Below are 27,715 nucleotides of genomic sequence, written 5' to 3'. Positions count from 1 at the left end.
ATCTTATTACCCAACTTTTGTTTCCTATGATTCTCTGTCCTGTTCATTTTTCAAACAAAAATCACAGACTCTTCCCAAGATTAGCTGCAAGTTTTTCAGCCTTTGAAACTCGGTTTTTCCTTTTCTTGATCACTGTATCAAAATTTTATTCATCTCATGGATTCCTACGGCAACAAGTGATGATAAGTTTAGTTGGCTTTTTTGGGGGTTTTTGTTTGTTTCGTTTGTTGGTTTTTCCGGCCTTAGCCATGGCTAACTCTGTGTTCAGGGATCATTATTGGTAGACAGTATATGGGGGACCATGTCAGGTTCAGTGCCGGGATTGAACCTAAGAAAACCATTTTAAAATTTAAAAGAAATTTTAAATTTAAATTATTTATTTATTTATTTATTTTAATGAATCACCATGAGATACAGTTACAGACTTACAAACTTTCGTGATTACATTTCAATCAAGCAATGTTCGAGTACCCATCCCTTCACCAGTGCCCATTCTCCACCATCAATGCTCCCAGTGTCCCTCTCACCCTTTTAGAATGGTTTTTGTCTTCTGTTGAGGCTGGTGGTCACGGGTCCTGGTGACACCACCCGTGGCAGTTCATGGCTAAAGTCTGTGGCAGACTGGCAGTTGATGCAGGAGCTTGAGAATGTGATGCTTCTCCAATCCTGTGATGCTCGGGATGACTTGGGCCACTTCATTGGCACTTGGGGGCTTCCAGGGTCATGCCAAGCTGTGCTTGGGGGCTTTCAGGTCAGCACCCAGTGGTGTACAGAAGACCGTGAGGTATTCATGCATTGCTTGTTGCCTCCTTAACCCCTGAGCAGTCTCTCCTGGGCGATGATTGTTGATAAACCATCCATGCACCCAGCAGGTCTCATTTTCCTAAGGACATCATAAGTGACTCTCGGATGACCAGTCACAGATGGAAGCTGCTCGTGTGATGGTGTGGAGGGTGCCTTGGCCTTGGCATGGTCACTCTGAGTTCCTCACACTTCTGCTACGTCTTTCAGTTCTGCCTTCTTGATCCAGCGTAATTATGAATTAATTAAATCAGCTTCTACACTTCCTCCATTGTCTGCTGTAGGGTGTGAGATTTTTCAGGGTGACAGGAATTTATTAAATGCTCTGACTGAAGCAAAAGTAAGCCACCGGTAATAGATAGTCTCCTGTCAGGCTTGTCTTTTATTCTACATGTGTTTGCAACATGCTTTAGAAAGTTAAATCTAAGCAAAGCAAGTCTGCTTTGTTTAATAAAACTATTGTCTTTGTAAGCTCTATTAAAGGACTCCATTATCCAGTGTTAAAGAACTCCCGTATGTACCTGCGTAGAATTTTAGGTATCTTCTGTCATAAAACCTTGTAAGACTACCTTGTAATCATTTTTATTCATGAATTCCATTCCAGCTAAATGCTACTGATCTTTGAGATTTAGTCATTGTGAAATTCCAGGTTCGCTCTATATAAACATACACATACATACACATGAAACTGCATTTTTTTCTATTTGTTTATATCCCTTGTTAATAATTATCACCTCAATCTTCTGCTTTGTTGACCTCCTTCTAGCATGATATTGTTTATAGTTTACACTCTCAGTTGAGCACTCTTTAAAAAAATATATATCTGTATATATATATATATGTATATATATATATATATATTGGTTTTAGCATAAACACCTTAATCATGGTGCTGGAGAAATAGTGTAGGAGTTAAAATGCTTGCTTTGCACATGGCCAAAATCTGGTCATGCCACAGCATCACTGGTGACCCCCTGAGGTCTGCCAAAGGTACCCCCGGAGCACAGAGCTGTAATAGCCCCTTAGAACTCCTGTGTGTGTGGCCCCAAAACACCAAAAATAAATTTAGTGTCCCCCCCCCACAGAAAAAAAGAAAAAAAAATTTTTAAGTCATGCTGTGAGTTTCTAAGCATAATCTTTATGAGAAAATTAAGCAAGGGGAGGGTTCATTTGACCTACTTAGCACTTTTCCAGGAGTATATTCTATCTGGTGTCATTAAGTCACCAAAAATATTACTCGTTCAGCAACATCTACATAGCTAATTGCTTTTCCTTGATCTCTATCTTTACAAAACTGTAACTTTTACTTAGAAGAAAAGGTGGACTACCACCCTACTTTAAAGTGAAGGCTCATTCGAGACCCATTTCAGTTTCCATCAGTGATAGGGCAACAGTCTAGATGACTTTGCATCACTCTGCCCCAGTCACAAGCCCCTGGCTTCCTGATTGTGTTCTCATCGCTTTGTCCATTCTGCTAAGGTGGCTCAGTTTTTTGTGCCTCACTGAGAATAGTGTTCCTGTGAGATGCAGATAGAAAAAAAAACCAGTTGACTGCTCCCTTACAGGGGAACCCAAAGCCATTTAATTCTAAGGGATAGTGGAATTTATTCTAGCTTGCCTTATCAATACTAGCACTTTAATCCACTTTCCCAGTATTACTGTTGATTTTAATTAAACAGCACATTTTTCTTCACCTCAGAGAGAGACTAAGGTTTCTTTTGTTTACCCACTATTCATAATTTAGTTTTAATTTCTTAACATAAAGGAAGACCATTTGATCTTAAGTTTATCACAATCTTAAGTTTATACGATCTACATGTTATTGAAACTGAAGTTTGGAAGACTGAATTCTGGAACTGGAACCAAGTGGACGGCAACAGGGTCTTATACTTCCAATTTTTTTTTTAAAAAAGATGAAAACTCCATAGCAGTATAAAACTCACACATAATCTTCAAAATGAATATTTCCCTATTTTCTGGAAACTCAACAGTGCCCTTACTCTTTTGTATTTTCTAATAGTAATAGTAGTATTTATTTGCTTAACTGGTTTTGGAGTCATACCCGGAAGTTTCTCAGGGATAACTCCTGCCGAGGCTGGAGAAACATACATAGTACCAGGGATGGAACCCTGGTTGGCCACGTACAAAGCGTGCACCCTACCTGCTGTGCTAACTCTCTGAGCCTGATATGTTATTTTGGGTTTCGTGTTTGCAATCTGCTTCTCACTAAAATTTGAGAACCACCACACAAAGTAGTATGCTTTGTCACTCCGCAAGCCAACACCTAAAATTCCAGTCATGTTGTTTCTTGTCCCTTTTCAGAGTGCAGTATTCTTATACTCAGCCTCTTAATACACACTAGTCCCTGAATCATTTTGTAAGCTTCTTTCTTGCTTCCTAATTGTTGGTGAGATCCATTTCACTGTGAGTAGGTGGTGTTTCTTCATACCTTTCAGTTCCTTCATTAGTATAAAGCTTGAAATCCCTGACCACCTGATAGTGTCCACATACTTCAGAATGGAAGGCATAGAAAACCTGCAAATTACTAATACAGATTTTTCTTTTTCTCCTGAGACTTGAATTATCAGGATAAACTGCTGTGACTTTCTCAAAAGAGAAGGGAGCACCAAATAAAGGGTGTTGGGAAGATCCGTCCAGGATGGGTGATGCATGCTGAAAGTAGACTATAGACCGAACATGACTACCACTCAATTCCTCTTTTGCAAACCATAGCACCCAAAAGGAGAGAGAGAAAAAAAAGGAATGCCCTGCCACAGAGGCAGGGTGGGATGGAAGGGTACTGGGGTAGGGGGTGGGAAGGATACCGGGATTAGTGGTGGTGGAGAATGGGCACTGGTGGAGGGATGGGTACTTGATCATTGTATAACTGAAACCCAAGCACAGAAATTTGTAAGTCTACAACTGTACCTCATGGTTTCACTAATAAAAATTTTTTAAAAATTAGAAAAAAAGAAAAACCCAGAGAGCCTTCTCTTCATGGGTCCTTGCTTTTTCTTTGGACATGGCAGCCGCCGTTCCACTCCTCACAGACCTCTAAGTCTAGATAACTAACTAGTCTTTACTCATTTTATTTTATTTTGGCTTTTTGGGTCACACCTGGTGATGCACAGGGGTTACTCCTGGCTCATGCACTCAGGAATTACTCCTGGTGGTAGCTCAGGGGACCATATGGAATGCTGGGAATCGAACCCGGGTCAACCACGTGCAGGCAAACGCCCTACCCGCTGTGCTATCGCTCCAGCCCCACTAGTCTTTATTCAAACACTAGATAACTAAAGCAGTATTTTGTAAACGCCTCTGAACAGGGGTTGATGAGTGCTTCTGTCACAGTGACCAGATCACAGAAAAATAAGCAGACCTTGCTCTTTTATCTCTGTACCTGTGTCTGTCTCTCTCTGAGAAATGTAAGCAAGAAAACAGTTCCCAACAGTTGCTTGTTTCTCTCTGAGATGGTTGGAATCCTCAGAGTACCAGGTCTGTGCTCCTGGGATGCAGCTTGGCAAATAGTTTCTTTGCTTTGTCGTGCATTCGGACCATGTGACCTTGAAAGGCCTCTGTTCCCTCATACAGAAAATGAGATCTGCAGTTCTCAAGATTTATGATCTATTCATTGATTTCCCCAGATTTGGATCTCATGATTAGTGAATGTTCCTGGAACACCTGCTGGCATTTTCTGAGGTGTTTTTTTTTTCCCCCTCTTAAAGCAATTTTTACACAAAATTGTTCGGTGAGTAATACTGTTGTGTTCCAAATGTGGCAGTTAATTGATTCTGATTTAATGTTTGTTGTCATAATAGTGCAGCACAAGGCCTTTACCAAGTTACATATTGCTTTTATAACTTAACTGGAATTGTGTACATAGAGCACTTTTCCAACAATTCTCCCCTTTTTTACTGGCAGACCTTGGTGAATCCTTTGCCAGTAATAAATTGTGTATTGGGAAAGTCCGACTTCCACATTAAGAAGCTAATGACTTGTGTTTTTTAAAACCATATTTGCCAAAACAGTCTCTTTGGACGCTTAGGTTTTTTTTTTTCAGCTCTATTTTCTTTGGCTGACCTGAAATGTGAATTGAATAATCTTCTTGGTTCTGGTGGTTCCGATGTGTTGGCTGCCAGCAGTAGATGCTGACCTGCAGGGGGCGGGGGGGGGGGGGGGTGGGTGAGGGGGGAAAGGATGTGACTTCCATTACCAGGGTGAAGACTCCCCAGCTGATCTTTGCTACAGATTGGGCAGGAAGGTGTGTGCCTTGACCCGTGTGAAGGCAAGCAGGCAGGTAGGTTAGAGGGCTCTTGAAATAAGGTGCAATTTTTAGGATAGAAATTGCAGTTTTTACAGTCTTGTCTGGGATAGAATTAGGATTCCAGCTGTAACGTCCCCTCGCTGATCAACAGTATAGTGAAAAGTCAGAGCCCACTGGGGAAGCACTGAAACAGCATTTGTTAATAACAGTGTGATTTCTTTTTTAATTTTTAATGGGGTATTCATAACAGTAATATTTGTCTATCTTGTTTCCTTTATAATACCTAAAGTTTGCTATTCAACATCAAGGTCAGTATTTGGGGGGGTGCATAAAGGTTTGGGGTAGAATAACTTTCTCTGCTACTTTATTCCCCCCCCCCCCCCCCCCCCCCGTGGTACTTTAACTTCACTCTGTGCATTGAGGATAACAACTACATGTACAATTATTAGTTTCTAAGCCAGGAATGTGGATCAAGGATGCACATAGTATTTAATATATTTACTTACTTACAAATTTCATCACCTTTGAAATTAGCCAAATTTGGCAAAGATTTAACTTAGAGAAATTGAACAGAAGAAGTATTTCACTCTTCCCAGTAATTACTGGTTAGCCAAGCCTATTTTACTAAAATAAAAGAGAGAAGTGTAGGCGATACTAAGCTAGCAGAATTCGAGTAGTAACGAGCTCAGGAAATGGAGCTCAAGGCTCCTTTCTCAGTGTTTGTATCCAAATTCAGGCAAGAAGGACCGGAGAGATTTCCCTAAGGCAAGAGTCATTTTGTCTCTCATTGGGAAGACCTCGAAGCAGTTGGCTTTTTGTTATCTTATTGTCCAAGAGCTCCCAAAGTTCCTGTTCCCTATGCTAAAGTCAATGAACTAGCTAGCCCCTGAGGAATTCCTGGATGAAGAATCATATGCCAGTTCAAAATGACTTACTGATTAGGATTGCCAATGTTTTGGCTGCCTTTTCAACACAAGTTGCCTGGAAAAGTAGAGAGCCAGAGCTAGAGAAAGAATGCAGCCGTTGCTGAGACCCATATGGAAGGATCACCTCCATATAGGTTCTAATCCCACCACTGCACCCCTTTCCCAAGCACGGCCAGGCGCACCCCTGAGCTCAGAGCCAGAAGGGCCCTGAGCACCAGCAGGTGTGCAGCCCACAAAAAAAAAAAAAAGAAGAAGAAAACGAAGGAACTAAAAAAAAAAATCATACAGTGTATGCATTTAATACAGGGAAACATTGCTTTTAAACGATGTATTTGCCCTTCCATATTAATTTGCTATTTTATTTTTCATATAGCAGTAAACTATGATGCTGCTCAGCTCAGGTTTTGAATTTCTGGCGTTTTCTGATGTATGAGGTGAGAAACCTGAGGGAAAGACTTGTGGGTTGCTGCTAGCTTAGGGTTTTCCTCTGTATTTGACACCTGTCTGTCCATCTTGATTCCTTCGCTAATACCACCGGTGTCCTCGTCCTATTTTAATACTGATAAGGCAGATTTTTCACTCTAGCTATTCTTTAAGGCATTGCTTGCCTCAGTAATGTTGTTTTGCGAATACTTTGTTTCTGGCAGCTGGCTGTTCCGCCACACTCTAACAAGGATGTCAGACTAAAGAAGGCTTCACACAGGTGGATTGAGGAGAATTTACCTTAAATGAATCATAGAAAAGTCAAATGCAGCAACATACTTAGCTTGTAGATTGTTTAGAGTTTATAACATACTGACTGTACTATAAAAGGAAATAGAGTTGATTCCAAAATACTGAGTTTTATCTTGGAAAAATGAAAATTATATATTCCTTTACCTAATGGAATCTACTTCTTTTGTATTTGTCTCCATACTGTAACTGAACACACACACACACACACACACACACACACACATACACACACAGAGTAGTTGGAAAGATAGTACAGTAGGTAAGGTGCTCCCCTTGCAAGCACAGACCCGGGTTCTGTTGTATTTGTCTCCAGAGTGATAGCACAGTGGGTAGGACATTTGCCTTGCACGCAGCCAACATGGCCAACCCGAGTTCGATTCCTCTGCCCCTCTGGGAGAGCCCGGCAAGCTACCGAGAGTATCTCGCCTGCATGGCAGAGCCTGGCAAACTCCCCATGATGTATTCGATATGCCAAACACAGTAACAACAAAGTCTCCAATGGAGACGTTACTGGGCCCGCTTGAGAAAATCGATGAACAACTGGAGAACAGTGACATGACTGTAACTGAATTACACACACACACACACACACACACACACACACACACACACACACACAGTGGTTGGAAAGATAGTACAGTTGGTAAGGTGCTCCCCCTGCAGGCACAGACCCAGGTTCTATCCCCAGCACCATGTGGTCTCCTGAGCCCAGCAAGGAGTGATCCCTGAGCACGCAGCCAGAAGTAAGCCCTGAGCACTGCTACGCATTGCACACCCCAACCTCCAGCTTTCCATCAACTCTGTATCTCAGGCCTATGTACAGCATGCCCGAGTTTTTTTTCTTAACTAATACAGCACCCGTGGCGTATTCGATATTCCAACAACAGTAACAATAACAGGTCTCATTCTCTGACCCTGAAAGAACCTCTAATATGGCAGCTTTGGGAAAGACGAGTAAGGAAAGGCTGCTAAAATATCAGGGCTGGGACGAATGGAGATGCTACTGGCACCCGCTCAAGTAAATCAATGAACAACAGTGATACAGTGAATACAGCATCCCGACCTTTCTTCTTTTCCTTGCCCAAATTCACCAGTGATTTTTATTCAGAAATTGGTTAAGACCACGTGCTGGTGACACAGAACCTCAGACTCTAGGTCTCCCCTTGTGCTGCTATCACCACATGGGATGCCTGTTCATCGCCTTGTCTCCTCAGAGGGGTGCCTATGGGTTTGTAAGGACATTGAATGAGTGACACAGTGCATCAGTCCCTATGCATCGCTGCTCTTGGAAAGTTAGTTTCAAAGTGAATATTCTTGGAGGGACGGGTGTTTGAACACTAAATGACTGAAACCTAATCATGAACAGCTTTGTAAGAGTCTATCACAGTGATTCAATTGTTTAAAAAATGTTTTTAAAAAATGAAAAGAAAAGTGAATATTCTGTGGTTTCAGTCAGTGCATTTATCTTTATCATTAATTACTAAGAATTTTGTATTCTTGTTCTGACCACGCACTCCAGCAGTGCTTAGGAGGGACTCCGGGGATGCTTGGGGACCATTTGTGGTGCGGGAGATTCAGACTGGGCTTGGTGCTACATGCAAGGCAAGTGCCTTAACCCTGGCACTATCTTTTGGCCTTCTAAAACTCTCTTTTTTAGGGGGGAGGAGGATTGGGGGCATACTCAGCTCAGGACTTACTCCTGGATATGTGCTCAGGGGTCACTCCTGCTTGTGTGACCCCAACTGGAGTTGGCTGCGTGCAAGACAAGTGCAGACGCCCCTGTCCCATCTCTCTGTCCCCTAGAAAAAGGAGAACTTTTTCTAACCCATAGCAGCTTTTCAACTTCTATTCATTCCCTCTCCCTGAACATGAAGTACTCTCCTTTTATCATAGATATTTGTCTTTATTGTTGACCTAGATAGAGGAAAAAAACTTTAAAAAACAACTTAGATCTCGTCTTGCCTAACTGAACTGTGAGTCCTGTTCTTAAACCAAGGGAAAGCCCTGAAATGTAAGCAGCATCTTTTGTTACTTTACAAGGGTTGGATTCAGTGTGAGGGTTCCCCCAGCCCCCATTTTCTGGTCTGAATGAAAGGTTGGCTTTCATGAGCACAGTAACAAATAAATACCGATACTGGCAGTCTTGTCAACCTCTCGTTCATGGTGATATGAGACTACTATTTAACTATTAGTGTTGCCATCATAATTTCATTACTGTGGCTTCTTTACACACTTTCTCCAGTGACGCAAATACAGACGTGATTCTTTGGAACATCAGACTTATGGCTGCGCTCTCTCTCTCCTTCATTACTTATGTTGGACAAGCTGCCATTAGCATTTGCCAAAAATAATCCCACAGTTCAGTAGACTTCAGCTTTGAGGTCTCTCATGTCCTCCTTCGACCACCAGTAGCTTTGTCTCTTGGAGATCAGAAATTAGACACTTCTTTTTGATGTTGAACAAACCAGACTGTTTTCCTTAACTTCTACGGAAGAATACAACACTAATAGTGATTCTCTAAGCAACGTCATTGAAGGCCTTGCCCCTAGTCCCTGTGGAATGCACCCTTTGGAAACACATGCCAATTTATTTTTGCATCAAAGATTATGAGCAGTAGAGTGGTGATAATAGTAAAGTCTCTTTTGGGATAAGATCTTATAGGTATGTTTCTTCAACTTTATCCATATACAAATATTACTGAAAACTCACAATGTTTTGGTAATGTCTGTATACTTATACCGCTAGCAGCTTTAGGAAACTAGGTCAGATATGGAACTGACGCATTCAGGTTTTCATTCTTAGACTATAATCAGATCCGTGAAACTAATGTTAAAAGAGGGAGATTATCTAATTCCATCCACTTCCTTCCCACCATCCTCCCATTCCCAGCCACTGCCCCCTACTCCACCACCTCATACTGTTTTTGCTATATTTTAGGAAACTTTTTTTTTAATTTCAACCTCATTTCTCCTCCTTTCTGTTTTCTCGGCTTTGTAACTTATTTATATAACCTTTCCAGTGATATCCTGTGGATTATGCTAAAGTATAATAAATAAATCACATAGTTGAGCTTGAAGATCAACCTTCTGCCATTCGAAACTTAGTTAATAAAAACTGAGAGATTTTTTTAAAAAGAAGTACAATGTTAAATTTATTCTTTTTACTCTTCTAGTTTCTCCTTAACACTTTAGCATTTTGGTTTTTGTTTTTATGACATATTTAAGGCCCAACACAAAGGAGTTGAATGGCATTTAATTGTTAAATTTCTTCTTTACTATTGAAATTATTTTTATTTTTATTCTTAATTACATTTTGGGCTGGAGCAGTAGCACAGCGGGTAGGGCGTTTGCCTTGCACGTGGCCAACCTGGCCAACAGGAGTTTGATTCCTCCACCCCTCTCGAAGAGCCCGGCAAGCTACTGAGAGTATCTTGCCCGCACCGCAAAGCCTGGCAAGCTACCCGTGATGTATTCGATATGCCAAACACAGTAGCAACAAGTCTCATGATGGAGACGTTATTGGGCCCACTCGAGCAAATTGATGAACAACCGGAGGACAATACAGTGCAATTGCATTTTATTTTTAAAAGCTACTGAGAGTATCCTGCCCGCACAGGCAGAGCTTGGCAAGCTCCCCATGGTGTGTTCAATATGCCAAATACAATAATGACAACAGGTCTCATTCCCCTGACCCTGAAGGAGCCTCCAATCGTTTGGGAAAAGACGAGTAAGAAGAAGCTGTTAAAATCTCAGAACTGAGAGGAATAGAGACGTTACTGGCGTCCACTCGAGTAATTCGACGATGACAGTGATACAGTGATTTTTAAAAATTTCAAGTGGTAGTTTCAGGTATTATTCTTTAAAAGTGGTGCTAGTTTTAATCTTTATTCCAAATACAGTTTGTTCACATTGGACGCCCCTAAGCTCCTAGCTGCTTTTTTTCCCTTTATTTTAATCCTTGAGACTTTGTAAATTTTTATTATCCTCTACCTTCTTTGTCTTCCAAGACTACATATTTTACTTTTCAGAATACTTTTAAGATTGCTCTCAGGAGTGTGGTTTTGAAGAGAATTCCATGATGCCTTCTAATTATTTCAACCATAGAATACTTGGGGTGCTTTTAAGTCTTATTTGTGGGGGCAGGATAGCCGTCACACCCAGGGATGCTCAGGGCTACTCCCAGTTCTGTGCTCCTGGATTCAGTCCCAACAGTGCTTAGGGATCAAACTCTCGTTGGCTGCATGGAGAGCAAGCACCTTACTCCCTTTCCTATCTCTCCTGCAACATATCTAAGTCTTTATTGCTTACCTTTTACTAATTTCTATGAAAAAATTAAGTTATGATAGGATGTAAATGGCAATTTTATTTTTGCTATCTTTAGTGAATGTGTGTATTCTGTAAATTTGGCAAAGTAGAAAGGCCTTTGCTTTCCCAACTCATTATCACGTGCTAGCTGTAGAGAATTTGAATCTTTTCTCCTTCAATATAAGAGATAATGGTTGTAGAAGGCATCTTAGACGTTTTTCTGTAACTTTGGGATTGGGGTAGTGGGGTGCATTTTAAGGAGAAATAAGAATTAAAGATTTTGATACATTTCTCCATTTCAGAAGTCAAGATTATAAATTCCTATGACAGACACATGCCATTAATGTTGAAAATTATGCACATTGAGCTAATACTGTGTTCTTAAATTTTTGCATGTGCTTAAATGTATTTATTTGTGCAGGGATAAAATGTAAAATAATACCAGTTTGAGGGGGAGGAAAAATAGTTGGACAGGTTATCTTTATTCTTATGAAATATATCTGAGGTAAGCTTAGGTATGTGCATGTAAAAATCTGTGAATTTCCAGTTTTCAGTGTTTTTCATTTTCAATGAACTCCCTCCTCATCTCCCAGTCACCCTGGTCAATACTTCAGGGGCTCTCAAGCCCACTGGCCTTTCTTGAGTCTCACTCTGGTCTGCACCAAGCCCTGCACTGCCATCACAAGATTAAATATTGAGGTGTTGGGGGCTGTGAAGGCAGATTTACTCGTTCACCACCCGTGGAGAGTCCCGCGGGGACCAGCAGCAAAGAAAATGGGGTCGCCCCAGCTGACCTGGTGCTCAGAAAGGGCTCAGAAAAATTGTGCTTGAGCTTCAGAGCGCCTCGGCTCTGCAGATGATGTGGAATCCCCGAGCTTTTCCTACTGACTCAGTTTACCCTGGCTGTACATACCCATATTGGCACATGCTATAAAGAGGCCTGCGTGGGGCTGCACCACGATGCAGCCACTTACGACCCCCCACCCTTTACTTATGAACCTGATGGAATTAAGGTTCTCAAGTGTAACGCATCAGATTGTTGTTGGGGGATGGGTGTGACAAGGCAGAGTTGACGAAGAGACTTGATTACACATCTTCTCCCTTTTAGATTCTTAGGTGAACCACCAATAAATGTTTACCAGCCACTCCGTTCTTTTTTTAAATGCAGATTTGTATTTATTTCTGACTTACCCTTTTCTTGCTTTTTGTGAGGTTCTTTTCCTGAATTTTCCGATTCACATTTTCAATTTTTTTGGTGATAATTATCATTAATTGGTATCTGTATTGGTATGGGAAAGGTATATAATAGAGTTCTTGAATTCTGTCAGACCTTGAAACCTGAACTATTTGCTTATGAAGAGAACATTAACATATCTATATTTAGGAGTTGAAAACTCTGGAATCTTTATCTGAAAAGACATTCATTCATATTGTGAAGTATTCATTGCGCTATTTTAGCCAAGACTTTTAATCATATGAGTTTTTTTTTTATGAGCAATTTTTCTTTTCTTTCAGTGGCATAAAAGAGTAAGAGTATGCATCTGACTTCTTTGCCCCAGAGTTAGTGATGAATAAGCTCATATGATTTTATTTTGGTTTATTGGTATTGGACAGCTGTGAGTCCATGTGAAGTCAGTTAAAATGTAAATCTCGAGTAAAGCGATGGTACAGGGAATAGGGTGCTTTTCTTGCATGTGGCTGACCCATGTTCACTCTCTGGCATCACATATGGTCCTCTGGACACCACCAGGAGTAATTCCTGAGTGTAGTGCCCGGAGTAACCCCTGAGCATAGCCAGAAGTGGCACAAAAACAAAAACAAAAATTTTTTTAAAATAAAATAGAATATGAACATCAGTGGGCTGGAGCAATAGCACAGTGGTAGGGCGTTTGCCTTGCACACAGCCAACATGGCCGACCTGAGTTCGATTCGTCCACCCCTCTCGGAGAGCCCGGCAAGCTACCAAGAGTATCTCGCCTGCACGGCAGAGCCTGGCAAGCTACCCGTGACGTACTCAGTATGCCAAACACAGTAACAATAAGTCTCATGATGGAGATGTTACTGGGCCCGCTCGAGCAAATAGATGAACAACGAGAGGACCGTGATGAACATCAGTAAATTATTCAAATTCTATTCATACTATCCATACTAATGGAAAAGCCAAACAGAAGCTATTAAAAAATGAGGCATTTCCTCTTTTGCAGACCACAACACCCAAAAGGAGAGAGAGAACAAAAGGGAATGCCCTGCCACAGAGGCAGGGTGGGATGCAGGGGATGGGGGTGGGAAGGATACTGGGATCCATGGTGGTAGAAAATGGGCACTGGTGGAGGGATGGGTATTTGATCATTGTATAATCGAAACCCAAGCACAAAAATTTTTAAGTCTACAACTGTACCTCATGGTGTTTCACTAATAAAAATTTTTTTAAAAATGAGGCATTTAAAGAACTTACATTAGGTGACATGTAGACCTTAAAAGGAGCTTTTTTAATAATTGCATTCTTTTCCTGCATCCTTTACCTAGGGTGTTCCAGTGATGGCAATAAGAAACAAAATGATATTGGAAGGGCTAGACCCAGATCTTCTTGAGTAAGTAATTCTTCTGATATAAGGACATTATTGTGCCAGTGTTGAGTTTATCAGTTATAACAAAAACAATTTCAGGTCAGAGAGTTGGTACAGTGGGTGGTCACTGCCTTGTCCTCATCTGATTTTATTTTTATTTATTTATTTATTTATTTTGCTTTTCTGGGTCACAACCGGTGATGCTCAGGGGTCACTCCTGGCTCTGCACTCAGGAATCACTCCTGGCGGTGCTCGGGGGACCATATGGGATGCTGGGAATTGAACCCAGGTCGGCCGCATGCAAGGCAAATGCCCTACCCACTGTGCTATCACTCCAGCCCCCTCATCTGATTTTAGGTTCAGTTCCTTACTTCACATATTGTCCCTCAAGCACAGCGCCATGAGTCACCCCTGAGCACCACCACACATGACCCAAAAACAAAAAATTTTCCAGTTTTATATTTTTCCCTATAAGATATTTTCTGACTGGAAAAATTACCTTATTATGTCTGTCATACTATACAAAAAAAAAAGAAATGGAAAAAAATCTACTGTTAATCGGTTGCACGTTCTAGAAGCAGTTTCCACACGTCAGTTACACATCTAGAGCTCCCACAGAGATGAAATTTGATGATACCTTTGGTGTGTGTCAGTATAGTAATCACAGGCAACCACATCTCTCTTTCTTTCTGTGCTGCCTTTTTCTTTTTTTATTTCTTTTTTCAAGTTACCCACCAGTGTTTTGATTCAATACTGTATTGGAAATTTATACTATCATGTTCTAAGTTGAGCCAGATGGAGCAATAAATAGGGTAAGAAATGAAACTAGATACCAGTTTGAGTTCTATATGATATTTTTTGAGAGTTGCTGAAAAATTGTTCCTTAGAAATTTGACAAGAATGTATTCCACCCAAGCAAGCCTAGCTGCATAGCTCATCCTAGATAAAAGTGTATCTTGACGAATTGTTCAGAACTAGTCTGTTTTGCAAGTATCTAGATACTTGTAAAGAATCTTTCTAGTGTGGGGTGTTAGTCCAACTTTGATATATTGAGCCCCATTATCCAGGCATCCATGCTGTACCAACAGTGTGCTTTGGAATTTTTCTTAGCACTCAGCTTTTCAAGAAATGTGTGTTTTTTGAGAGGTGACACACCATGAAATAGTCTTTCAGTCATATTTTATCTTGCAAAATAGGAAAGTTGAGAATTTCTGTCTTAAACCTACAAGAATCAGTTTCCAACTTATATCTACTTTTAGCACATAGCTAAGTAGCCAGTAGTTTCGGTCCGTCCAACATGGGTTGGTTCATTTGAACTGAAGCAGCTCCAGGACATTTGGTATTTGTTTTGGAAATTGTTTCTGACACACACTTAAAAAGCAGATAGATTGTGACATATATTTTAATGTGAATTGAGCATATGGGTCCGATACATTTTGGTATTCCTTGAAATGAGTGTTATAAATATATTTAACATTAGCCATGACCTCGTGTTTTTTGGCTTCTGGAAATACACAATAGACCTGCTGTGATGGAGCTAAAATGACCTTTAGCGATCCCTCCCTCCCAGAGAAAATGAGATAAATGGAAAAACTAACATTCCTAGAAGCATCAGCATATGCTGCATGTCAAGTTCCATTGTCTTTATTTCAGGTTGCACCCCATGTGCAAACTGAACCTTTGCCTCAGCTAACTCCCTACACCAGCAACAGGAAAGTCATTCTTGGTTCCCCTATGCCCTACCCCCTTCTCTTGTCTATCAGTTACTGATTTTCACATTTGAGTGTGTATGTACGCACGTTCTTAAAGTGACATTACTTTATTTAGAGGAGCAAGAGGTGGAAGGCAGGAGAGAGAGGAGAGAAGCCGCTTGTCTCTCCAGGGTTGGCTGTGCAGGTCTCACAGTAGGGCTTTTCCCCTGGTCCCCACTTCGTGGATAGATAACCACTAGGCTTTGTCAAGGGGAAGAGCCTTGGATTCCTGATGGTCTTTTTCACATTTCTATCACGACTTTAGTTTGTCTTAAAGTTTCTTCTTTGCTGAGGGGTCTACCTTTCCTTCTCTGGGTAGTGCCTCAGTTTCTTCAAAAAACTCGGTATTTGTAACTCAAAAGGGTCTGGCTTCTGGGCATCCTCAAGGCGTATGGGAATAGATTCTTTCTTCAAATCATATCTTATCTTTAGATATCTAGAAAGGAAAAAACTCATGACCAGGGGCCCCCTCTGCCAACCCGGCCTGCAACTGTCCCACCTGGAGCTTTTCCCCTCCTCAGTCATTATGGGTCTCTCATTTTTACTCTCTCTCTCTCACAGCTGACCACATTTCTCCATGTCCACTGGTTTAGCTCAAGCCCTCACATCTCTCACCGGAATGATCCTAACTATTCCTAATTGATTCCTCTCTTCTTTTTCTGTCTGACCGGAAAGCCTGAGTGGACCTATTTCTACTCATTCTCACTTCAACTCTGTGGCTCTCCACTGCTGTCAGCGTGTCCTGCAACATCGCAGAATGACACAGTCAAAGGTTTTTCATCACGTCCCAGATCTCGTGTCCCTCTGGTCCATATGCCTATCTCCTGTGGCTCTAGCAAACTGCTTGCAGTTCTCCCAATGCATCATTTTTTCCCATTCCCTTTTGGTGTCTGAGTGATTCCTTTTCTCTCCATGGAACGCCCTCCCCTTTATCGGACGGGCTGATTTCTTACTCAAGACTCGCCTTTAGGTATTTCCAACCTTAAAAAAGTCTCCAGATGACTAAGAGTGGGAGAATCCCTCCTCCCCCCGACCCCCCACACTCCCAAGGCTTTCTGATTATGTCCCACTTAGCAAGTGTGAGGTTATGTCACTGTCTGTAAATGTTGAGGAAACATTCCAAATTTTATATAACAATTCCAGGAACAGTGAGCATTGTCTTACAGAAAAACTGCTCCTCTCCCACAGCCTAGAGCCTGGATTCTGACTCACTACCTCATGCATACAAGGCATTGGCCCCAAGGCATACTAGTTGGAATCGAAGTCAAGCAACCTGACAGCTTCTCAGTACTAGTAAAACATCTCTGGCACTTGTAATTGTTTATGCCAGGTGGAATTAACAGGAGTTTCCAGTGTAGGAATTTAGATCCTGTTGGAATGGTAGTTACATAGATGTCAATAAGCCTTGTGTTGGCAGAAAAGACTGAGATCCTGAAGAAGGAAATGTACCACCAAAGGAAACAGTTACATTTTTATCTAGAATATTAAGTACCCAGGAAGACTCAGCCAAGTGCTTTTAGTAAAGAAGCACTTTTTCTTTTCTTTTTCATTTTGGGTCACATCTGGCAATGCCCAGGGGTTACTCCTGGCTTTGTACTCAGAATTACTGCTGGCAGTGCTGGGGGACCATATGGGATGCTGTGAATCGAACCTGGGTCAGCTGCATGCAAGGCAAATGCTCTACCCATTGTGCTATCGCTCCAGCCCCAGTAAAGAAACATTCTTAAAGCTTTAAGTAGTAAGACAGACTGATAACTATTAGTAAATTTAGTTAGATCTTCGCACTAAATACAGAAGAAAATTGAGGTTGATGAAGAAAGAAATTTAGATCTTACGATGATAATCATTGTTATTTGATTGGCTTTTGTGTCTAGAAATTTGAAAGCTAAATAAAATGGGTTTTGAATGCAAATTGCTTCTATACGGGAGGTGAGCCTGGCTGTCCTTCTAAGTGACTATCATTGCATTTTAAGACATCTATAAAATTGAAGGAGATAGCAGATAATTATCAAATAAATGATACATTTGCTGCTTCTTAATGTTTAACTTTTTAAAAATCAGAGGTTTTGAAATTTTTAACAATTCTTAGTCTTATATATCTTGTAAAAATTAGCTGACAACGTCACTAAAAAGAAAGTTGCAGGGCTGGAGCAATAGCACAGCAGGTAGGCATTTGCTTTGCACACAGCCGACCTGGGTTCAATCCCCGGCATCCTGTATGATCCTCCAAGCACCGCCAGGAGTAATTCCTGAGTGCAGAGCCAGGAGTAACCCCTGTGCATCACCAGGTATGACCCAAAAAGGCAAAAAAAAAAAAAAAGAAAAAGAAAAAGTTGAGTAAAGAACATCTTTGTTACTATCCTACACTTAGAAGAAATTGGGGAGGGAGGTGGCAGGCCCTTCATCATGGTGCTCAGGGCCCTGGGCTCTGAGATTCTAGGTCCATCTGGCCGTAAGTAGAAAGCAAGTGACCAGGGATGTCGCGCTGCCTGGGCTGTGTGGCTCCTGAGATCGCAGTCAGCAGTGCTCAGGGCACCATATGATACCAGAAATCGAAGCAGGGGTTAGCCACTTAGAAGGCCCGTGCCTTTACCCCTATTACTATCTCTTTGGTCCCTACAAAGAATTGTTTAGGGAAAAATGAAATGGAAGATTTAGGGTTAATCTGAAGTGTTTATTCATTCACAAATCTAGAGCAAATTAATTGTGTCTTAGAATTTCTGTTCATTCATAGAAAGATTGCATTCATCTGGGGAACATAAAGTAACATAATAGGAGACTAACACCTAAGAACAGCCGAGATAAGTACCAGGAGGTTTACTCCATGGCTTGGAGGCCAGCCACACATGCTAGGGAAAAGGCAGCTCAGATAGAGAAGGGAGCACCAAATAAAGGGTGTTGGGAGGATCCTCCCAGGATGGGAGAAGCATGCTGAAAGTAGACTATAGACCAAACATGATTGCCACTCAATGCCTCTTTTGCAAATCACAGTACCCAAAAGGAGAGAGAGAGAACAAAAGGGAATGACCTGCCACAGAGGTAGGGTGAGATGGGGGGCTGGGGGGGTGGGAGGGATACTGGGGCCCATGGTGGTAGAAAATGGGCACTGGTGGAGAGGTGGGTACTTGATCATTGTATAACTGAAACCCAAGCACAAAAACTTGTAAGTCTACAACTGTACCTCATGGTGTTTCACTAATAAAAATTTTTTTAAAAAATTTCTGTCCATTAGCACTTAGATCTTACTATTTAAAAAAAAAAAAAACGACTTTTCTCTTCGACTCTGGACTTGCCCCACAAGAAATTCGTGATTGTAGAGGCTCAGGCTCAGACTTCGGAGATGTGGGCTTGCTCGAGTTCAGATTCTGCTACTTTCTAATTCTATGACCCTGTACTAGCGACCTAATCTCTCTGTACATCAGCTTCCTGATCCACACACTGGGAGGAAAGAGTACTATATTGTTCATAAAGTTGTTCAGATAAAGAGAATGTTGTGAGCACTTAGTACAGCTCTGGATGAGTTGTAATTGTTCAGTGAATGTTGGTCATGATTTAGAAATATTTTAATGGAGGAATATGCAGTAAGTTTTTAACAATTGGATTTACTGGGCTTTTGGATCATAGTTTGTTTATGATCCTGTAGTTGTCTAAAATACTGTTCCACTTTCAACAAAGTCATTTTTAACATACACAGAGTAGCTATCCTTTTTGAATTATATTGTTTTCTTAAATGAAAATCTGTATTTCAAACTTTGTAGAAAATAATAGACGTTCTGAAAATGAAATTTGACTGGTCACACATCTGAGTGGCAGTTTGAAGCATATTGATTTGGCTAAGGAGAGCTTGTAGTTGAGTCCAAGTCACTGTGCAGACAGAACCAGCCCAGTTGGCGTTTGTCCTGGAGATATCTTCTCAGACGTTTTTACCGTCCTTCCAAGGCCAGAAATGACCACTCTTATGACTGCCAACAGTAAAAGTAGCTGTCTCAGCATATCTATCACAGTCAGGAGGGGATTTATTATTAGTATTAACCAGAAAAATACTGGAGAACTTGGTTGATTTATATTCAAGAAATGTCCACCTGATTTTCTTGCCCACTGAGGGAATTCCTCATCTGCCAATGATCTTTATCTACTTCCTGCTACACAACAATGCAGTGAAGTAATGGTTTGGTTTTGGCTGGTTGAGCATAAAATAGACCTCAATTCCCCAGCTGGACAATTCCAAGAACAGGTTTTTATTGATTCGTTGCTTGCCGAACTGGATTCCCACTCTGTGCAATTGCCAGTCCTCAACCACTGGGTTCCCCAGGAGAGAGTTGGTTCAGGAGAGGCCACATAACTTAGAAAGTGCAGATTAAGGGGAAAAGGCAGAAGAAAAGCAGGTCAAAACCAAAATTGCCATCAGTTCACTGTTAAGAGTTCTTGATCAGCAGAATGAGAGGTCATAAGACTGACAAAGCAGCAGTTATTATTAAAGGTATTTTTACCTGTTGTTAAAAGCAGCAGTCAACACTTGTAGTATGCTCATGGCTTACAAGCACGAAATGGATAGGGACAGTCAAGAACCCCAAGATCAGCAGCTAAGTCTGTCTTACCTGGGAATGCTGTTACCATTTACTCTTTGTGCTGTTGGGCATTCATTCATTTCCCTGCCAGCAGGAATCTACTTCCTCCAAAGGACAGGATCTGTTTTGATGGGCATTCAGAGAAGAGGGCCGGTGTGAATGTCGTGTGGGTGAATGTCATGCTGAAATCAGTCTCACCAGCCATGATAAATGTCAGCATAGATTTTGTCATGCAGTTAATACACCAACATCTTTTTAAGCATCTCAGTTCAGGATTCGTATAAAGTTTTACCTTTTCCTTTAGGCCGTTTGCTGACAGTGCCATGTGATGTCTTAACTTTATGTATTTTTTCGTTGATAATGGAAAAATGATTTGAATAATAGCTACCATATTCTCTTCCCACCACCTCCCACTCAGCAGTAATTTTCCTAACAGTGTTTCTGGCTCTTACTTTAAATTGTTTTAAGTTGAAAGGAAATTTAAAAATCAAAAAAGTTTTTACTAGTTATCTACATAAATATTTTGTCAAAGAACATCCACATGAATTTTTGTGTTCTTAAAGTGGTTAAGAATTAAAACAGAAATATAAATCTGACTTTAACGAAGAGGCATTAAACCAAAGATACTTGTGTGTTAGGACTTTCCATGTTCAGGATTGTAGAAACCAACTCAAATTTGCTTAAACAAAAGGAATGTTATTCAGGGTCGGAGAGATAGTACCGCAGTTAGGGAGCTTGTCTTGCATTTGGCTTGACCTGACTTTGGTCCCCAACAACCATATGTGGTCTCCCAGCCATCCCCAGATGTGATCCCTGAGCACTTCCAGGTATGACCAAAGGAAGAGAGAGACAGACAGAGAGATAGAGAGACACTTAAATGGTTGATAAATATCATAGGATCAGTTGAGTGAGAGCATTTCTGATAAAATGCCAGGTTTCTGTTTCTTCTGTTTCTGACTCTGAATACCTACTCTATACATGACCTCATTTGACTCTATGGTTTTGTAAAGTGTTTTTTTTCTCTCTCTCTCTTTCTTTCTTTTTTTATTTTTATTTTTATTTTTTGGCTTTTTGGGCCACACCTGTCAATGCTCATAAGTTGTTCCTGGGTCTGTACTCACGAATTGCTCCTGACGGTTCTCAGGGAGATCATATGGGATGCCGGGGATCAAATCTGGGTCATTTGTGTGCAAGGTAAAATTGTCCTGTTGCTCTAGCCCCATAAAGTGTCTCTTTTATTCTTTCTTTTCTTCTGTGTTTTTGGGCCACACCCGGCAATGCTCAGGGGTTACTTCTGACTCTGTGCTCAAGGATCACTCCTGGAGACGGTCAGGGGATAGATGCAGCATTGTGGATCAAACTGGGGTCAGCAAGAGAAGCACCTTATTCCCTGTACTGTCTCCTCAGCTCGAAGTTTCTGGGTTTTTTTTAATATCTAAAGAGAACTAAGTGCATCTTTTACTTTTGTTGTCACAGAATTTCTAATTCAAAGTAACCGTTAAAAAAAAAAAAAGAATCAGGACTATCAGTACCAAGTATCATGGGGAATACAAAGAAATCAGAATCCTGTGCATTGTTGGTAGAGATATACAAGATTATAACTGCTGTGGAAAATAGTATGGCGATTCATTTTTAAAAAAATGACATAGAATTGCCATAAGATCCAGCATTTACACTTCTGGGTAGTATAACCCCCCAAAGAAGTGGCAGGCATGACTGACATAGAACATCACTATCTTTGTTCGTGGCAGCATTCACACAACACAAACATCCAGATAAGTGGGTAAGTCCAAGTAGTTTACACTTGCAGTGGAACATGCAGCCTGTGACAGAAGGGAATTTAATACTATATGCTGCAGCATGGATGAACCTTGAAGACATCCTGCTAAGATATCTGATAAGACAGTCCCTAAAAAGAAATATTTTGTACTCCACTTCCAGGAAGTCCAGGGAGTAGTAGATTCATACTGGGAGCAAAGTGACTGTTGTCAAGAGCTGGAAACAGAGGGAACTGAGGGGCTGGTGTTCTGCGGGGACAGAGTTTCAGTCTGGCAAAATCAAGAAGGTTCTGGAGATGGATGCTGGTCACATAAACTGCTCTGAGTTGTACATTTCACAGTGGTACAGTGGTCAGTTTTGTTACGTGTATTGCATCACAACAACAAAAAAAGCAGATAGAATACTTTTTTAAATTTTATTTTTATAGTGTTTACAATAATGTATTACATTCAATATTCCATCACCAATCCCACCACCATTACCCCTTCCCACCACCATATTTCAAATTCTTCCACCCAGACCCCAAAGTCTACCCCTAAAGCAGGATCTAAGTAGTTTATTTTGTTTTGCTTGTTAAGAATATTGCACTAAAAATGATCCAAAAAGGTTTCCTTAGAGCATAGTGTGTGAAGATTTTTGTATCTCACCCTGAAGCCATTAAACCCTTATATAAGAGATTACTAGCATGTTGTTAAAGATTGAGCCTTGTGTGCTAAGGCTTCTTTGTTGCCTTCTACCTTACACCCCATCAAATATGGTGTGCTACTCTTGGTACATCGGTGGGATAGATACAGTAGTGTGCTCCAGGAATTCTAAAATTTTAAATAGGGAATCTATATCTACACTTCTGCCTCTGGTGTACGTTACTCTCTATACCAGAGAATAATGACCCGGTCAGGACATGTAGAAATTGGGACCCTCATAACATTGTGAGTGAGGATGCAAAATGGGGTGCCCTTTGTGGTAAATAGTTGGCACATCCTCAAAAAATTTAGAGATGAAGTTAGCCCTGGAAGCAGCAGCTGCCTGGTTGAGTGTGTTATACATAAGAGGTTGGGAACCATATGTTCATACAAAAACTAACGCACAAGCATTTACAGCCGCATTATTCCGTGGGAGCCCCCAAGCAGGGGCACCCTCTGTGTTCACGGCATGATGAGACGATGACCAGAGGATCTCCATGCACGAGACAGTGTGCACTGCATAGAGGAATGAACGTAGAGTCAACCAATGTAGATGGGCCTCGGAAATATTTATATTTATTTATAATGAGTGAAAGTAGCTAGGCGCAAACAAGGACTTGAGTATTCTGTGATTGTGCTGAAATAAAATGGGGAAATCCGAAAGCACAAAAAGATAGGTCAGTGATTGCAGGGCTCAGGTGATAGGAAATGAAGCTAGGAAATTAGCTGCTAATGCGCTGGTTTTACGCTGGTGTGGAAAGGTCGAATCAGCCATGTCATGCTGATGGGCATGGGGTGGTTTGTTCACCCCTTGTTATATCGGTTGGTCTGTTGGATTCTTGCTTTTTCGGGGGTGGGGCAGGGTTGGGGTGGTAATGAGAATGTCCTGAAATTAGTGGTAACACTTTAACACCTCTGGAGCATACCAATAACCACTCATTTGTATACTTTAAAAGTGTTGAGTGTGTGGGGTCAGAGTGATAGTGCATTGGGGGTAGAACATTGTCCTTAACATGTGTTTGACCTGGGTTCAATCCCCAGCACCCCATTATGGTCATCTGAGCACCACCAGAAATGCTCCCAGCACACAGATCCTGGAGTTGCTGGGCATGGCCCCCAAACCAATAAATAAATAAATAAAATAGAAGTGTGTTATGGCATGTGATTTTTATCTTAATTTTCAAAGAACTGCATAAGAATGCCAAACGCTGTCCTAATTCCAGTGAAAGCTTATATTTCTTGTAACTTCTAACCCTTCACCTATTACAGCTCCTGCCAAATGGTCTCATTCCATCCAATATCCCTCACCCTTCAGCTACCAAGTGAAATTGAGTTCCCAGATGCAGTGTGCTGCACCATAATACTGATGGCCCGCCTTTCCTGTGTGGTGCTCCGGGTTTGAGCTGGGGCCCCTTCAAGCACGTGAGGCCTGTGCTCTAATGCTGTCCTGTCCCCAGCCTCACCATCCCCATTCCCCCCCTTTATTTGATTGTCACTCCTCCCTCATATACCCCTCATTTTTCTGTTTGTGGCAAACCCTTGCTCCGGCCCTAACCCCCCTTCACAGGTATCTCTACCTCTCTGACCAGCCCCTGAAAGGTTCCTTTTCCCTCCAAACATGATCAAATTCTTTTGTGTCCATCACCTGGTGTAACAGTAATCAGTTCGCCTTTCCACCTCACCCACTGATGTAACAGCCTCTTAGGGTAGAACCTGTTTGCTGTTCATGTATCTCCATCACCATAGAGGTTTCCTGACAAGAAGGGTTCTTGATAGTGGCGAGAATTTTACAATTAATGATGACTGATTAAAAAACAATAATGATGAATATTTTAGTACACTTGACTTTGTGTCCATTGATGATTTACATTTAGTAATTCCTTTTGATCATCAGAGGATTTAGTTGAGTACAGCAGTTCAGTAGCTCCCTCAGAGTTCAAGGAAGCACCAGGACTGGGATTTGAATCCCCGAGCCTGTGCTCTTAACCACAGTGTTCGACGTTTTATCAAAATTTAGTTGCATACATTCTGTTATTTTTGTATAATTTCTGTACCTTTAAGCCTGTGCTGCTGGTAAGCCCTTGAGTAGCATTTATTTCAGGGAACTTGTGTGCATTGTTTTATTTGTTTGGGTTGCCATAGATACTAATATAATTTTGACGTGCGAGTCAAGTAATTCCCGCTGGTAATATTTCCCTATTAACAAAGTGAGGACAGAAAGAAATCAGCGATATGGCAAAGGGAAATGTGCCGAAGAGCCATGCCTTCTCCTTCCGGAGTTCTTGCTCTTATGGAGAGTGAGGAAGACTAAGGTTCCATCAAATGCAGCGTCACTTGGAAAATGCTAGGAACAGCTTCAAATCGTCAAATGTGGCATTCACCTCATCGCCATGGCCCCAGATTGTATATAGCAGAGCAAGTGTACAACTGTGTGACAGCCAGGGAGCAGTGCCAGTGTGTCTCTCTGCCTTTCAGCAGACCAGATATTATATTAAAAATCGAGGCCAAAGCACAAACCAAAACTCAACCTCAATTTTCAATAACAAAAAGTTAATACCAGACTATAAGGTTTTGTCAATGTTAAGAATTAACTTGTTGCAAACAAGAATTTTGCCTACTGATCTCCTCAATCTTCCATAAGAATAGAATGTTTGGGGCCAGAGTGATAATAAAGAGGATAGAGCGCTTGCCTTGCATGCAGCTGACCCAGGTTCTATCCCCAACAACCTGTATCCTCCCTCTGGGCCCCTCCAGGAGTGCTGCTTGAGTGCAGAGCCAGGAGTCAGCTGGTCAGCACCACTGGATGTGGCCCATGAAGCAAAACCAAAAAAGGAGCGATAGCACAGCGGTAGGGCGTTCGCCTTACAAGCGGCCAACATGGCCGACCCGAGTTCGATTCCTCCGCCCCTCTCGGAGAGCCCAGCAAGCTACCGAGAGTATTTGATATGCCAGACACAGTAACAACAAAGTCTCCAATGGAGACGTTACTGGGCCCGCTCGAGCAAATCGATGATCAATGGGAGGGCCTTTACCTTTACCTTTACCTAATGAACCTGAGGGGAAAATAAGTTTCATTGCTTTTATTAAGCAATGGCAGACCAAGACTTTGCTCGAAAGGGTGGGAGGATGTCCCATGCATGTAGAAGCCCCAGGCTCCGTCCTCAGCACCACATGGTCCCTGGACACTAACAGGAATAACCGCCAGGCAGCAAGCTGAGCATAGCCACCAGCACAGAACAAAATGACAAATAACGAACAGAGGTACCAAAACACCACAGATATCACAGCTATATATATTTTTTCCTCTTAGTTTACCCCCAAATAGACTTGTTTTATTTACTTTCTTGGTAAGAGTGAGTAGAGCTCAGTGAGAGTGTTGCCACATTGATGAACTGGTTCTTTAGCCCTGGCGAGCCTATCTCGTTGACAGTTTTAATGGGACCGTTAAGATTTCATTTTGGTTTATTATAGCACATCCACACAAAGCTGGAGCTTAACCATTCATAGCTAAGGAATCTCAGAGACACTATTTTTATACCAGCCAGACATTTTCTATTCATTGTCTGAGAAGAAAAACATATAAGTGAAAAACATTCCACAAACATAAAAACCTCCATTGGCCAGACACACTCCTTCCCTACCAAGTCTCCATATTGCCTCTGTTTCTTCAGGGCCGTTCTTGAATTCCCTCACATGCTTAAACTTTCCCTGCCACTTTCCCACACGGGGAGCTGTTCCCTTCCTATTCCTGGTTTTCCTTTCTCTGGCCTCATGCGGATACTGGGAGGCTCTAGGGCTTGAACCCTGCTCATGCCAGCCACACCAGAGATGCTGCGTCTCAGCCTCAAGTGTGGAGTCTCCGTGATGGTGAGAAGTAGAAAGCTCTGAAATAGCATGTTCTAGAAGGCCTGGCGAGAGAAGACAGAACCATGCCTTCCACAGGAATCACATCGCCACGGTGTGTGGAAGGTGGGAGACCACACCGTGTTGGGAAATGGGAGACCAAGGCTACATACCTGCTGATTTCCTAGCCATGTTAGTTGATAATTAGTGCTTTTTTTTCTTTTTTAAACTGGAAAGACCTTCATTTGTTTTTACTTTCCCTTTCAGGAAACCAGATGCCCCAGTGCCTCACGAAGAAGGTGAAAAAAACACAGAAGACAGTTCAGAGAGTGAATCTTCTTTTAGTGACTAAACTTAATTTTGATAAGAAGTACACATATAGCAGTAGTTTTATAAGAAAGAGAGCCTGAGTTGAAACGTCCAGTCACAAAAACACGAAGTGACCGCCTTTCTCCCACTGAGTGCCCTCTGCTAGGAGAAATAAAATGTTTATAACCTCCTAGTCTGTCTTATTGCTAAGTAATGCAGTAAGAACTTCAGAGATGGAGATGAGACTGTAATACTTAGGGACACAATGAATATCCCAAGTGAAGTCAGTGGGAAACCAGAGGAAAAGCTCCGAGATTTTTTTTTTTATTAGTGAAACACCATGAGGTACAGTTGTAGACTTACAAATTTTTGTGCTTAGGTTTCAGTTATACAATGATCGAGTACCCATCCCTCCACCAGTGCCCATTCTCCACCACCACTGATCCCAGTATCCCTCCCACCCCCCATCCTCCCCATCCCACCCTGCCTCTGTGGCAGGGCATTCCCTTTTGTTCTCTCTCTCCTTTTGGGTGCTGTGGTTTGCAAAAGAGGCATTGAGTGGCATTCATGTTTGGTCTATAGTCTACTTTCAGCATGCTTCTCACACCCTGGCAGAATCCTCACAACACCCTTTATTTGGTGCTCCCTTCTCTATCTGAGCTGCCTTTTCCCCTAAGAGCTCTGAGACTTAAACACACCTGCCTTGTGAGCACCAGATCTCAAGTTCGAATCCCCTGAGTACTTTATGTGCTCAGCACAGTCCTGACTGCTCTGTTCTTGGGTCCCAAGGAGTGAGTCACAGCTCTATCGAGTGTGTGACCAGCTGCTCCAAGAGGGTGTTTCTCCATGCGCCCGTCATCCTTCACCCCACGTCTGCCCAGGCCCGGTGCGCAACATGTTCGAGCATGTTGGGGAAAAACCTATTCCCCAACATCTGGCATGAAATACCACAGGGAAGAGAGGTGAGCACCCTGGTGAACACCAAAGCCATAGCATATGCACAACCACTAAGCATGTCACTACAGCGACCACATGTGCAGGCTTCCCGGGTCCAGAAATCTGTGGCCCAAGACACTAGAGGAGGGAAAGAACTTGCCTTGCACGCCGTCACCCTAATCCACCGTGCATTAATCACAGCACAATACATGGTCCCTTGGGTGTTGCCCCCAAGCCCAGCCCTACTCT

General features: G+C 41.9%; 1 protein-coding gene across 2 annotated transcripts in view; it reads left to right on the top strand.

Moving 5' to 3' along the window:
• Positions 1-26,838, top strand: part of WASHC3 (WASH complex subunit 3) — a 52,644-nt gene extending 25,806 nt beyond the window's left edge. For both annotated transcript variants that reach the window (XM_056117480.1, XM_056117479.1), the window contains exons 6-7: positions 13,557-13,621; positions 26,489-26,838. In XM_056117480.1, coding sequence (XP_055973455.1) covers positions 13,557-13,621; positions 26,489-26,573 — 150 coding nt within the window. In that variant the 3' untranslated portion in view covers positions 26,574-26,838. The remainder of the gene's footprint in view (positions 1-13,556; positions 13,622-26,488) is intronic.
• The last annotated feature ends 877 nt before the right edge of the window (positions 26,839-27,715 follow it).

Source organism: Sorex fumeus, unplaced genomic scaffold (genome assembly GCF_029834395.1).
Source record: "Sorex fumeus unplaced genomic scaffold, SorFum_2.1 ptg000003l, whole genome shotgun sequence".
Classification (NCBI taxonomy): Eukaryota; Metazoa; Chordata; class Mammalia; order Eulipotyphla; family Soricidae; genus Sorex; species Sorex fumeus.
Note: the sequence above shows the minus strand (reverse complement) of the source record. Positions and strands in the feature narration are given on the sequence as shown.